Source organism: Podarcis vaucheri, assembly GCF_965113315.1.
Source record: "Podarcis vaucheri genome assembly, chromosome: 17".
NCBI lineage: Eukaryota > Metazoa > Chordata > Lepidosauria > Squamata > Lacertidae > Podarcis > Podarcis vaucheri.
In genome coordinates this window covers 4,879,712-4,891,951 of record NC_138755.1, presented here as the reverse complement: position 1 = coordinate 4,891,951, position 12,240 = coordinate 4,879,712, and the positions used below count along the sequence as shown (strand labels likewise).

General features: G+C 50.8%; 1 protein-coding gene across 4 annotated transcripts in view; it reads left to right on the top strand.

Moving 5' to 3' along the window:
- The first annotated feature begins 5,704 nt into the window (after positions 1-5,704).
- LOC309521712 (semaphorin-3F-like) overlaps positions 5,705-12,240 on the top strand; it is a 32,810-nt gene continuing 26,274 nt past the window's right edge. The window contains exons 1-2 of one of the 4 annotated variants that reach the window (XM_082204426.1): positions 5,705-5,816; positions 8,093-8,230. In XM_082204426.1, coding sequence (XP_082060552.1) covers positions 5,720-5,816; positions 8,093-8,230 — 235 coding nt within the window. In that variant the 5' untranslated portion in view covers positions 5,705-5,719. Of the gene's footprint in view, positions 5,817-6,053; positions 6,184-6,464; positions 6,786-8,092; positions 8,231-12,240 lie in introns of those variants that run through there. The other 3 variants (XM_082204428.1, XM_082204427.1, XM_082204429.1) reach the window with 3 other exon arrangements.

Here is a 12,240-nt window from a genome sequence, read left to right as displayed (position 1 = left end):
ATATGCCCTTGTGAGTTCCAAAATAGTCCACTCTTTCCTTAGCATAGAAAAAGACCACATGTTTGGTAAGTTAAAAATGATGTGCTTGCAAACTCTTCAAAGGTTGGATTCATGCACTTTCCCCTATGGCATTCAGAAAATGTTACACAAGCAGTAAAACTTGGTTTCGTTATAACGTGATGAAAGTTCCTAAATTATTGGTATAGGAACATAAGAGTGGCTTGTTAGAGCCATGCGGTCTGAGCTTAGAGCAACCGGCTCAGACCTCTTTACATGTTTAGCTTCTCAGGTAGACTGAGGTACAACAATAGGCTTGATTACCCTCCACCCAAGGAGAGTGGGAGTGCCCTAGCTAAGCCTGGCAGACAGCTTACTCTATGGCATTTAACCCCTTCATGCATTACTTAGACTTAAACATGTTGGCTATATGAGGCTGGTTATCCCACATTTTTCATCCAAAGGATTCCCCCACAGTAAGCATTTTCAGCCCCTCCCCCTTTTCTGGCAGAAACTTCACAGAGGCATGCAATAAGCTGTGAGGAAGTGGTTGGTGTGTTTGGGGTTTGGAAGCAAATATCTATATGTCTGTATCTGGAACATGGCTTGTTGCTTCCATGGTCTGTATATCAGCTGGCAGTCTTTTGTGGGCTAGATTTGACTTGGGGGCTGTCAGTTGCTGACCATTGCCTTAAAGCCAGGGCAGGGACATGGGGGAACCAAAGGACACTGGAAAATGTGACAGAATCACTTGCAGGGTCAGAGAAGGAGTGGTGGTGCGTGTAGGTTTAGAGCAAGGGAAACAGTAAAGCAGACAATTACTGCAGACGTGGAGGGAGGGGGAAGGAATACCTGGCATTCCACAGCCAAGGCCCTTGGGGCTGGAATCTGTGATTTACCTTCTTCCCCTCTGAACTGCCATGTAATTTTGAGTTCTCTTCCCTCCTCCACACCTTGCCTACTTCCAGCTTTTATGTCCTGCCCTTCAAGCCATTCTTGGTCACTTGCAGGCAGCCTGCTTATTGAACATTCATTATTATTCATTTGCACAAAGGTTCTGGGGACCTTCTATGATGGCAGCTATTTACTGAGCATTCATTCTGATTTGTTTGCAGGGAATCTATACAATTGTTCAAGTCCACACCATAAATTTGAAGCTCTGTTAGACCACTTTAAGAGCCACGACTTCCTGCAAAGAATCCTGGGCATGTAGTTCATTAAGGGTGCTGAAAACCCTACTCACATCACAGAGCTACAATTCCCAACGTGGTTTAACAGCTCTGTGAGGGGACAAGGGGTCTCCTAACAACTCTCAGCACCCTTAACAAACTACAGTTCCCAGTATTCTTTGGGAGAAGCCATGGCTCTTAAAGTGGTATAATGGTGCATAAAATGTATGTTGTGAATGCCACCATTAAGCAATTGTTATCCCACATTTCCCAGTGTATTTCCCTGTTACTCTCATCATTTATTATTTTTTAAGCCTGAGCACCAAATCCATCTTAAGTGCATGGCCTGAATTTCCCAGTATGCAACTGATTCCCACCTGCAAAATTATCAGCCGTCTGGAACTGCCCTGTTCTCACAGACACCCTCATCTTCTGCTTTCCACTTTATGCAGGAGCCAAAAACATGTACCAAGTTCTTCTCAGGAAAGGTGCAAAATAGTGTCTTCTGCATACATTAGGCATAGCTACCATATTTGGAGTGTGCAAGTGACAGAATCCAGGAGTTCTGATTCTCAGTCCTGGCCTCTGCCCTAACTCCACCAGATGCGCTGTGTCAAGGGTTGCCTTCACAGTATAATTAACTGGGTGATTCAGCCAGACGTTACAGACAAAAGTCACATCTACACCAAACATTTAAAGCACATGGCTATCCCTGAAGAATTTATCCCCAACACCCTTAACAAACTACAGTTCCCAAGATTCTTTGAAGGAAACCGTGTGCTTTATATGTACTTTAAGTGTACAGTATAGATATAGCTGGGGACGCGGGTGGTGCTGTGGGTTAAACCACAGAGCCTAGGACTTGCCAATCAGAAGGTTGGCGGTTCGAATCGGGGTGAGCTCCCGTTGCTCGGTCCCTGCTCCTGCCAACCTAGCAGTTCGAAAGCACATAAAAGTTCAAGTAGATAAATAGGGGGAAGGTAAATGGCGTTTCCGTGTGCTGCTGTGGTTCACCAGAAGTGGCTTAGTCATGCTGGCCACATGACCAGAAGCTGTACACCGGCTCCCTCGGCTAATAAAGCGAGATGAGCGCCACAACCCCAGAGTCAGCCATGACTGGACCTAAGGGTAAGGAGTCCCTTTACCTATATCTATAGCTGAGAGAGAATCTATAAAATCTCACCAGAGACCTTCTACATTTACAGGTTTTCAACTTCACCTCTATCCGCTCCCAGCCCGCAGTCTTGGGACAATGAGGAGACCTTAAGTGTAGATCTGTATTTGGCCCACATAATGGTTAGCCTGAACACAATGTAGACAAGGTCTAGAAGTCTCTTTCTGGCTTTTCCAATAACAGGCCAAACTCCCTTGCAAATCTACCGGCAAGGGTCAAAAGCGAAGGTTGGAGAGTGCTTCCATGAAGGGCGAGAATGGATGCCCAAGTTGTTTTTCTCTCTGGGATTTTCCTGTGTTGTGGATTGCAATAGATTTCCTGGCCCAAAGAATTTGACCTGGGACCTAAACTCCTCTAGGGGGTGTGTAGGTTCCCCCCATGCCTTGGCTGGTTTTTCAGGTCCCATCTGCCTCCGCCCAGTTTGCGCTTCAGAGAGTGTTGCTAGGCACCCCCATCCCCATGGAACTCCTTCCGCCGGCACCTGCTGGCAATGGGAATAATGAAACCCTCCTCCCCTAATCATCCTCATTTCTCTCTCATCTCTATCAACACATCCTCTTCCCTCTCCCTTTAGCAACGCCCTCCCCTGCAGCCCCTTTCCATGAGGTTGGGGGGGGGACACCAGGAACCGTGGGAACCATTCCTGCTGTGTGTGGCATGCACACAGGATGGGGAGGGGGACAGGAATAGCTCATGCTTGGGCAGCAATTCCTAACAATAAGGCTGTAGCATGAAAAGAGGCATTTGCACTAGTCTGGGAAATCTTGGCATGGGGTGAGGGAGGGGAACTCTTTAGCACAGGGAAGGGAATTGGATTTTGCCAACTCTGTGCAGTACTGTTTTTCATTTTTATTTTTGAAGGGCAACCTTATAAGTGAGCATGTTCCCATCTTTCTTTGCCTTTCCCACCTGTTTTTTACATTTGTGGTTGAAATAGAAGGTTGCTTAAGCAGAAGGAAGGAAGGTAGTGAGAATGGTCATTCAGAAGCCAAATGTACACAAGACATTTGAAATCCTTCCAAATATACAATGCACAACTATAATCACTCACAAATATTATCTTCTGGCGTGATATTTTCTTAATACAAGAAGGGTGTTGGCTTCCTGTGCCTTTGAACAGAGTATTTTTTTTCCTTCTCAAGGTCAGTTTATACTGAGCCTTCCTGGGGAGAAGGTCGTATGAAGAACATCGGAAGCGGCTTTAGACTGAGTCAGACCTCTGGTCCATATTGCTCCGTATTGTTTTGCTGTGACTGGCATCAGATTTCCAGGATCTCAAATGGGTCTTTCCCAGACCTGCTGCTGGAGATGCCAGGAACTGAATCTGTGTTCCAGCACTGATCTACAGAGTCTCTGAAAAAAATGAATCTGTTATATATACTAGGAATGTTTATCCATCAAGCCCATTATTGCTTGCTTCCTCTGACTGGAAGCAGCTCACCAGGTCACAGGCAGAAAGTGGTCTTTCCTATCATCTGAATAATTTTAACTAGAGATTAAAGTTGGGACCAGTGTGCTCTGCCACTGAATTATGGCTCTTCCCTATTAATTAATTAAATTTATATACCACATTTCATCCAAATTTAAATACCACACTTAATCCAAAGATCACAGGGCAGTTTACAACATGAAAACACAAAATGCTAACAACAACAACAACAATATACCTCCACCCCACAAATATTTAAAAGGCCAAAGACTGCTTAACGGCCAAAGACCTGGTTGAAGAATGTTTTCCCTATGCAGCCTGTAGTTGTCTCCCACAAGGAGGCAAAGAACCTGCTGACTATTTCTGATTTTAGCTAGGCGTTGCAACAATATTCTATTAGATGGCCAACCATGCCTTCCCCACCCCCCAGGCCGCCGCCAAGTCATTTTGTAAAAATTAAAGGATTCTGTGGATTCACATGGGCTGGAAGGTTGCACCCAAACTGAAGAACTACATGACTCATATTGGTCAATCAATTCAATCTAGAAGGCTCATGTTCATGGGCACTATCTTTGTTGTTGTTGTTTAGTCGTTTAGCCATGTCCAACTCTTCATGACCCCATGGACCAGAGCACGCCAGGCACTTCTGTCTTCCACTGCCTCCCGCAGTTTGGTCAAACTCATGCTGGTAGCTTCAAGAACACTATCCAACCATCTCGCCCTCTGTTGTCCCCTTCTCCTTGTGCCCTCCATCTTTCCCAACATCAGGGTATTTTCCAGGGAGTCTTCTCATGAGGTGGCCAAAGTATTGGAGCCTCAGCTTCAGGATCTGTCCTTCCAGTGAGCACTCAGGGCTGATTTCCTTAAGAATGGATGCGTTTGATCTTCTTGCAATCCATGGGACTCTTAAGAGTCTCCTCCAGCACCATAATTCAAAAGCATCAATTCTTCGGTGATCAGCCTTCTTTATGGTCCAGCTCTCACTTCCATACATCACTTCTGGGAAAACCATAGCTTTTATTATACGGACCTTTCGGACCTTTGCTGGCAAGGTGATGTCCCTACTTTTTAAGATCTGGTACCCAATAAATCAGTACTCTCTAAGTATTAGCTCAATAAAGTATTATTACATGACAATGTGATGTGCAATGTTTAAATTATGCATCCTCATCAATAGGCTAATGAAATGAGCAAGCTGCTAGGTCTCCCTTTTGCATTGTCATAGACCAAGGTTCACAATGACATACTTTGTGAAAATATAATGGGAATCTGTAGCCCTCAATGTTGTCAGAGTGAGACGCCATCTCCCATCAGCCTCAGACAGGTAATAACCAGAGGTGGTGGGAGTGATGGTTCACCAACATCTGGGGGGGGCACCAGTTCCCCATCCCTGCACAACACAAGACCATATTTGGTATAAATTATGTGTGCTGTGTTTCTTTTACAGTTCACTGACTCATATTTTTTACATAGTTTTGTAGTGCCTGTGGTTGACTATATTTACAGGCCTTTGCCTTTGGGGGTCTTTCATTTAGAGTTCAATGTTTCTCCTGTACTGTAGCAAAGGAAAAGATGCAACTGCCTCACCAGCGAAGACCCTGGAGGCATCATTAGAGCAAACTTTCAGGGCTGGATCTTGGGCTCGCTATGCCTTGTATGTAAGATGTGGTCCAAAGCTCAGGAAAGCAACCTCAGAACAGTGGTATGCTTAGGCCACACTAAATGGTCTTACAGGGCAGTCAAACATTGGACAATAAAGTATATTATTTCGCTAACTTCAAAATGCGGTGAGTCAGCCCTGCGGCACGCTGGGGGCTCAGACTGCTGTCCTTTCCTGACAGCCCCACTTTCTCAAAACCCACTGGATCATAAAGAGTAGAGATGCAGGGGGGGGGGGAGGTTGGAGAAAGAGACTTTCTTCCATTCTGCGCCTTTTGAAGAAGGCAAGAGATGTGCCGCGGTGCTCCTGTGAGCTGCACTCCTGGAAGCTACATCCTGGGCTCTGTTGTGCAAGAGCTGCCCCATCCCATCTCCGCTAGATGCCAAAGTAAGCCTGGCGCCATCCTGTCTTTTAAGAGGAGCTCGATCAGGTGGGTCGCCCGGTGCGAAGGGTGCGCTGGTGGGAAAGAGCTGGAGTCTGGAGGGGGGTGGCCTGCCCACCTGTCAAGGCGTCTCTCTCGCCTCTCCTCCTCCAGCCGGATCTGCCCCGGGCTCCTTCCAGCACCTCGCACGCCGCCTTCGCTGCCAGGGACCCCCCTCTCCTGGCCTCCTGCAGGTGCCGCCCTCCTCCTCGCTGGGGAGAGGCCAAAGGTGCGGCTGGCAGGATGCAAACCGCTCTCGAGAAGCGCGCCCCGGAGCCTCCTGGGCCCGCCTGGCACGAGAGGGGGCTGTTGTGACACACGATCCTGGCGCAGGTAAAAGACCTCTCTCAGCTCCTCCGGACTCCGGACTTTGCTCCTGGAGCCAGAATCTCTCTCTCTCTCCCCCCCCCCCACTACCACCCAAAGGCTATGGGGCAGATTTGGAGGAGCGCCCCATAGAAGGCAAGGAGGCATCAAAGACACGGGCGCAGGACTGAGACCCCCAGCTGGGGAAGGTCTTCCCCCCCCCACCGCCCATCTGCTCGGAGTCCCTCCTGCTCGGGGAAGGAGGGGGCGCCACGCCACCTCGGGAGCAGCGAAGGGGTTAAGGCGTCCCGCCCGTCTCGGGAGAGGCGGCTCCGCTGCTCGGGCTCCAGGAGGCAGAGCAGGAACTTGCACGCCGATTCGCGCGGTGGCTTTGCCCGGCGGGGCGACGTGCAGCCGCCTCCCTTTCCCTCCGCAGAGTGACAAAAGCCAGGACCCCGCGGCTGGGGAGGCGGCGGGCAGCGATGCGCCTCTTCCCTTCGCGGCGAGCGGCGACCCTCCGGAGGAACAGCACCTCCGAGAAAGTTTCGTGCGCGCCGGCGAGGGGACGCGCCCGCGGGCTCTGAGCCGCCGCGTTGGTCGGGAACCGGGAGCAGAGCGGGCGAGGGGCGGTAAGTGGCCTCTGCGCCTTGCCTTGCCGGAGACTCCGCGGCCCTGGCCACGATCCTGGCCTGCTCCTTCGCCCCAGTGCTTCCCTCTGTGTCCCAGGAACAGACTGCCACCCCACCAACCTCCACGGCAATCCTCCGTTGCCACATTCCTCCTCTCCAGTCCTGTTCTTTATTTTTCTTCTGCGCGCGTTTACCCAAAAGACGTTCGGCGGGCGCTTGAGTAGGACTCGCTCCCGGGAAAGCGCGCGCTGGGGTTGCAACTTTGGTCTGAGATGCAGCCGCTTCGGGGGTGAGGGCCAGGCAGCAAATAACGGGAGGCTTCTGTCCTGTTCAAAACAAAACCGTGGCGGATCTGGGCGCGGGGGCGCGGACCTGAGTCTGGCACCCGAGGGAGAGAGCGAGAGATGTGGCCCAACATGCAAAGCACGGGCCCTCGAGTTAGGGGGGTGAGCCAAGCCCCTCTGGCCCCTGGGGCCATTGGGGACTCCATGTCCCAGCATGCCCTGCTTCGCTTAGCTGCACCTGGCTCAGGTATGGAAGCGACAGGTTGCAGCACGTCGGCGGAACTAGGGACGGGACGGGGCAGAGCCGCGGCGCGCACGGGCAGGGAGAGCCGAAGGGACGGGACTGGCAGGCGGATCAAAGCGCCAACCCGAGCCCCGCTGGCACGGAGTGGGAGCTGCGTGTGCTGGCATTGTCCCCTGGCACCTGTTCTGTGGCATGGGGAAGATTATAGCCCGGCCGGGGCTCGGGGAGGGATTGCTGCCGTTCCTGCCCCCTTGGGCTGAGAGTGATGGCGTCAGGAGGCCGCCGCAGCATCGGTGCCCTCTCCAGAATGAAGGGGGCCGGCCCAAGGCGAAGGGCTCCGGGCGGGGCGCCGGCAGGGGGCGCCATTTCCCGGGGTCCAGGGGCCGTCCAATGAGGTAGAGGGTTTTTTTGGGGGGTCCGGTATTTGGGGACTCCCAGCCCGCGTCCCCCAACTTCAAAGTGCCGCCGGCCTGAGGGAAGGAGGCGAGAGCAAGAATGGCGAGGGGGGGGGCGGGCCGAGGGAGAGCGAGCCTTTGAAGTGCCCAGGAGCCGCGGCCCCACTCGGGTTACAGCGCCTTGGCCGGGCGCCGGGGGGGCCGGGCGAGGCAGCGCCTTTGATCTCGCGCCCTCGGACGCAGCGCCCTCTAGGCCTCTCCCCGCCAAGCGCCCAGGGGCGCGCGCGTAGCCCTCGCCCGCTGCCCTCGCCAGGTGCCCCGGAGCCCGGCCGAAGGAGGGCGCGCCTCCAGGTGTCTCTCTCTCTCTCTCTCTTCCCGCCCCAGGTGTCCCGAGGACTCCCTCGGCCATGGCGCCCTGGGCACCCCTGCTGCTGCTGCTGGCGCTGCTGCTCCGCTGCCTCTGCTGCTGCCTGGGCCAGAGCAGCCTCGCCGGCGCCCCCCGGCTCTACCTAACCTACAAAGGTAAGACGAAGAAGAGGGCGGCTCAGCGGGACTCAGGTGAGGCTCAGGGCTGGGGGTGGAGGAGGACAAGGCCGCGCGGGCGTCGCCTTCCAGGTGGGCACAGAAGGGTAGCGGGAGGTGGGGCACCACCGGGCAGTGCCGGCGCCGGGCTGTTTTGCCCCCTGGGCAAGGCTAAGTACTCGGCACCCCGCCTCCCAAATTGCTAACTTCACTCTTCAGAAACACATGTCTTGTAGACATAAGATTCTTCAAAATATAAAAGTAAAACATTATCAGGAATTTATAAGATGTAACCAAAACTAATCTGTATCAAATCGTGCCCCTGAGGCAGCTGCCTAGTTGGTCTAATGATAGAGCCGGCTCTGGTCCTGGGGCAACTCTGGGAGGGGCGCTGCTTAGAACTGAGAACTCTTATGGAGGGGCGTGTGATTTTCATTGCGTTGGATCCAGTGTTAGGCCTGCTCAGAGTAGACCTGCTGAAATTGATGGACATTACTAACTTGGGTCCATTCATTTCAATGGGTCTACTTTGAGTAGAACTTAGTTGGCTACAGCCCATTGCATTTATTTTATTATTTTATTGATATCCTGTCTCGGGGTTCAAGGCAATGCATTGCACACCGTTCTGGTTCCCCTCCTTTTTACCCTCTCAACAACCCTGTGAGGTTGGGTTTACGTTAAGAGGTAATGACTAGACAACCAGTGAACTTCGCAGCTGAGCAGAGATTTGAATCAATCTCTCCTTAGTCCAGCACTAACCACTACACAACACTGTCTTTCCATACTAAAATGTGTATGTTTGCTTCTGCCAGCCAACCTAATATGGGGTTCTCGTGGCAGCAGGCAGCACCAAAAGATCAGGATAGTTAGGGCTGTCAGCTGGTGAAAGAAACCCGTAAGCTGATTAAGCCATGCAAGATTTTTAATCAATTGAGCAACTGACTGTATCTGCATTGGTTTGCATATGAATAAAACTACAGTTCTGAGGCAGGAGTGTAGCATTCTTAGTGGGTGCATGTGGTTGTCCCACAGAAGGTGCCCACCCCAGAAGAGACATTCCCTCCTTGGGAGAAAGTTGGAAGGGGGTGATTCCTCTCATCTGAATGTGCTTGCTGCCTGTGAATTCAAAAATATGTGCATGGGTAAAAGCTAGTGAATTATTTTAAATCTGCTGCCCTGTAATATCTACAAGATTTTGAATTGCTCTGTCTCACTGATTGGCAACACCTTTCAGCCCTACTAATAATAACAGGGCATTATTACTGTGCAGGAGCCTGGTCATAGCTGCCAACTTTTCCCTTTTCTTGCGAGGAGTCCTATTTGGAATAAGGGAATTTCCCTTTAAAAAAGGGAAACGTTGACAGCTATGAGCCTGCTGGAGGGGGAGTTTGGGGAGAGAGATCTTTCACTCCTTGAATTTGCACTTGAGTTCATCTTGAGGATCTCCACACGTGGCTTTCTCTATAATGTTCACTTGTTGTGTTTGTACTCCAAGCTCCTTGGAATTGTTTGAAGTCATAGCCATTTATTGAGGAGGAGGAGATGGTGTGTTGATCAGTCAGAGGGCAGGCTGTATGTGAGTAAGCAGTGACATGAAAGGAAAGAAGAAAAACAGGGGCTGATTCACAGGTGCTTGTGGCACTGGTAGGCAAGGGCTTTGGGTTGTGTGTGTAAAATGTAGGCAATCATTTCACAACTCTAGCATGATGCAGGGCCACTTGGGCTAGAGAGATATACAATTGGCTCTAAAACTTCCTGCATGATGTTGGGCCAGTCACTATCTCTGCTCCTAGCCCACCTCACAGGGAGACTGTGAGGATATAACGGGATAATCTCCATGTATGCTGCCGTGAGCTGCTCAAACAAAGGTGGACTATAAATGTTGATATCTGCCCGTGTGCAAGTGGAGGAGGACATGAAGATGCCCTTTTTGCATGCGGATGAGGCCCGTAAAGAACAATGCCACATTTTATCATCTCGAAAGTTGGTTGACGCAAGGAAGCATGGATGTTCCTTTTTGAGAACCACAGAACCCACAGTAAGGTGTTCTAGAGCAGGCATGTCCAACAGGTAGATCATGATCTACTGGTAGATGGTGGGGTGTACTTGGTAGATCCTGGTAGATCTTTGGCCCCTCAGTGATCTCCTCCCCTCCCCCGAAAAAGGGGGGAAACAACAGTGGCTCAATAACTTTGCCTTTCCCAAAAAAGCTCAACAACTTTGGTCCATCCAATGACAGGGATGGGTAGATCGCTGCCAGTTTTTCTATATACTGTGAGTAGATTGCAGTCTATTGGGAGTTGGACGTTCCTGTTCTAGAAAATAGGTACCCCTTTCTACTTATGTTTATGCTTGTGCAGTGGGTCCCTCCATGGGGCAACAGGAAAAGGTCTCCTGTCAGATCAGGAAATTTGTTTGTTGGTATCTGACCGATGGCCTGGATTTTTTTGGCTTGGAATTCTGGCAACAGCAACCAACCAGAATCCTCAGAGAGATTTGCAAGCGCAGTCTGATGCCCATGTCCACCCCTCATTGTTAAGCCTTCTGATGTGGTAGCCAGAGAGATGCTGTTTTCCTTTATGGTGGCTGTGTTTTTGGCTATTGTGCCTAGAAGCCACCAGCGAAGTCTGTTTTCCTTACATTCATCTAATTGTGATTTTTTAAAAAAAATTGCTTTTGCTCATTGTAGCAGCCGCACCACCATGTGGCAATAAGTTCCATAGTCACCACATAACCATGCAGCCTTATTCCGGCAGCTGTATGTGTGTAGTCTCACAATAAGCAACACCTTTTCGTGTGCTGGCAAGTGTGTGAGCAGTTGGTTACACTTAAATGGGAACGTTTAGCCACAAGCAGATCTTTGGACAGGGATCGTCAACTATATATGTGAACTATAAAGCCATTCACACATAAGCAAAAGTGAACACATTCCCACAATGGTTGCCATGAGTTGTATGTATATAAGCAGCATTTTGTGCCATGTGTAGGACAGCATGAGTGGGCCATGCAGTCAATGTGCACAGGGACAAGTCTGCTTGTGTGGGTTTCTCTCCCTGACGGCGTCCTATGCAGCAAATCATGTCAATTCATGTGCCAATGACACCTGTGAATTTGGCACAAGCGTCACCTTCAAGGCATGCCCTTGCATGCTGAGATACCGCCAGAAGGCAGGAAAATCGCCTAGACTGTGTTCTTGCTGTGGAAAGTGCCTTACTACAGGTGTATTTTTTTCCCAGTTGCACAAACGCATGCCATTGTATGTGTGGGTCCTCTGCTGTCATGTTGGCTTCTGCTGCTGCCCTCCCCCCATCCCCAAATACATCTCCTGTGACCTTGCTGGGTTCCCCCTACACTCTCTGTTCTCGGGGATTCCGGGATCTGGTTACTTGCCAGTCACAGGGGGAAAGGATTTCCCAGAAGGGCTTAAAATACCCAGCATGCCATACAGAGAAGAGGCTGGAACACACTTGGATGGATTCCCCTTTTCAAAGCACATTGTTGGGAAGGGGAAGTGAGAGAGATTGGGGCAGAGACGAGATCGTTTAATTGCTGGGGGAGTGCGTGCCACAACCCCCATGACGGACACCCAACCCTCTGTTCTCTTTGCAGCCCCTTTCCCCTCCTTTCCTTCAGCTAAGGCATTTGGTGCTAGCCCAGCCCTTGAAGTGGATGGGTGTGCATGTGTGTGCAAGAGAGCGAGAGAGAGAGAAACATCCTTGGCCAAAGGACAATTCATTCCTTTTGGCAGCAGCAATCCTGCCTATAAAAGGCAAAGCCCTGAACACCACTCTGCCCAGTGTGTGCGCGTGCATGAATGCACACATGCATAGACACGTGTGTTTGCCTGTGTCTGTGTGCACCCATAGGACTGTATGTGGTGAGGACGCTTGTCATGGATTGCAGCCTTGGGGAGTCAGTGATCTCATGTGGAGCCTGGCCAGCTTATGTTTCATGAAGGCAGGAGGGTGTGCAGTGGAAGTATGGCCGGGCATTACTATTTGGGAACAGTG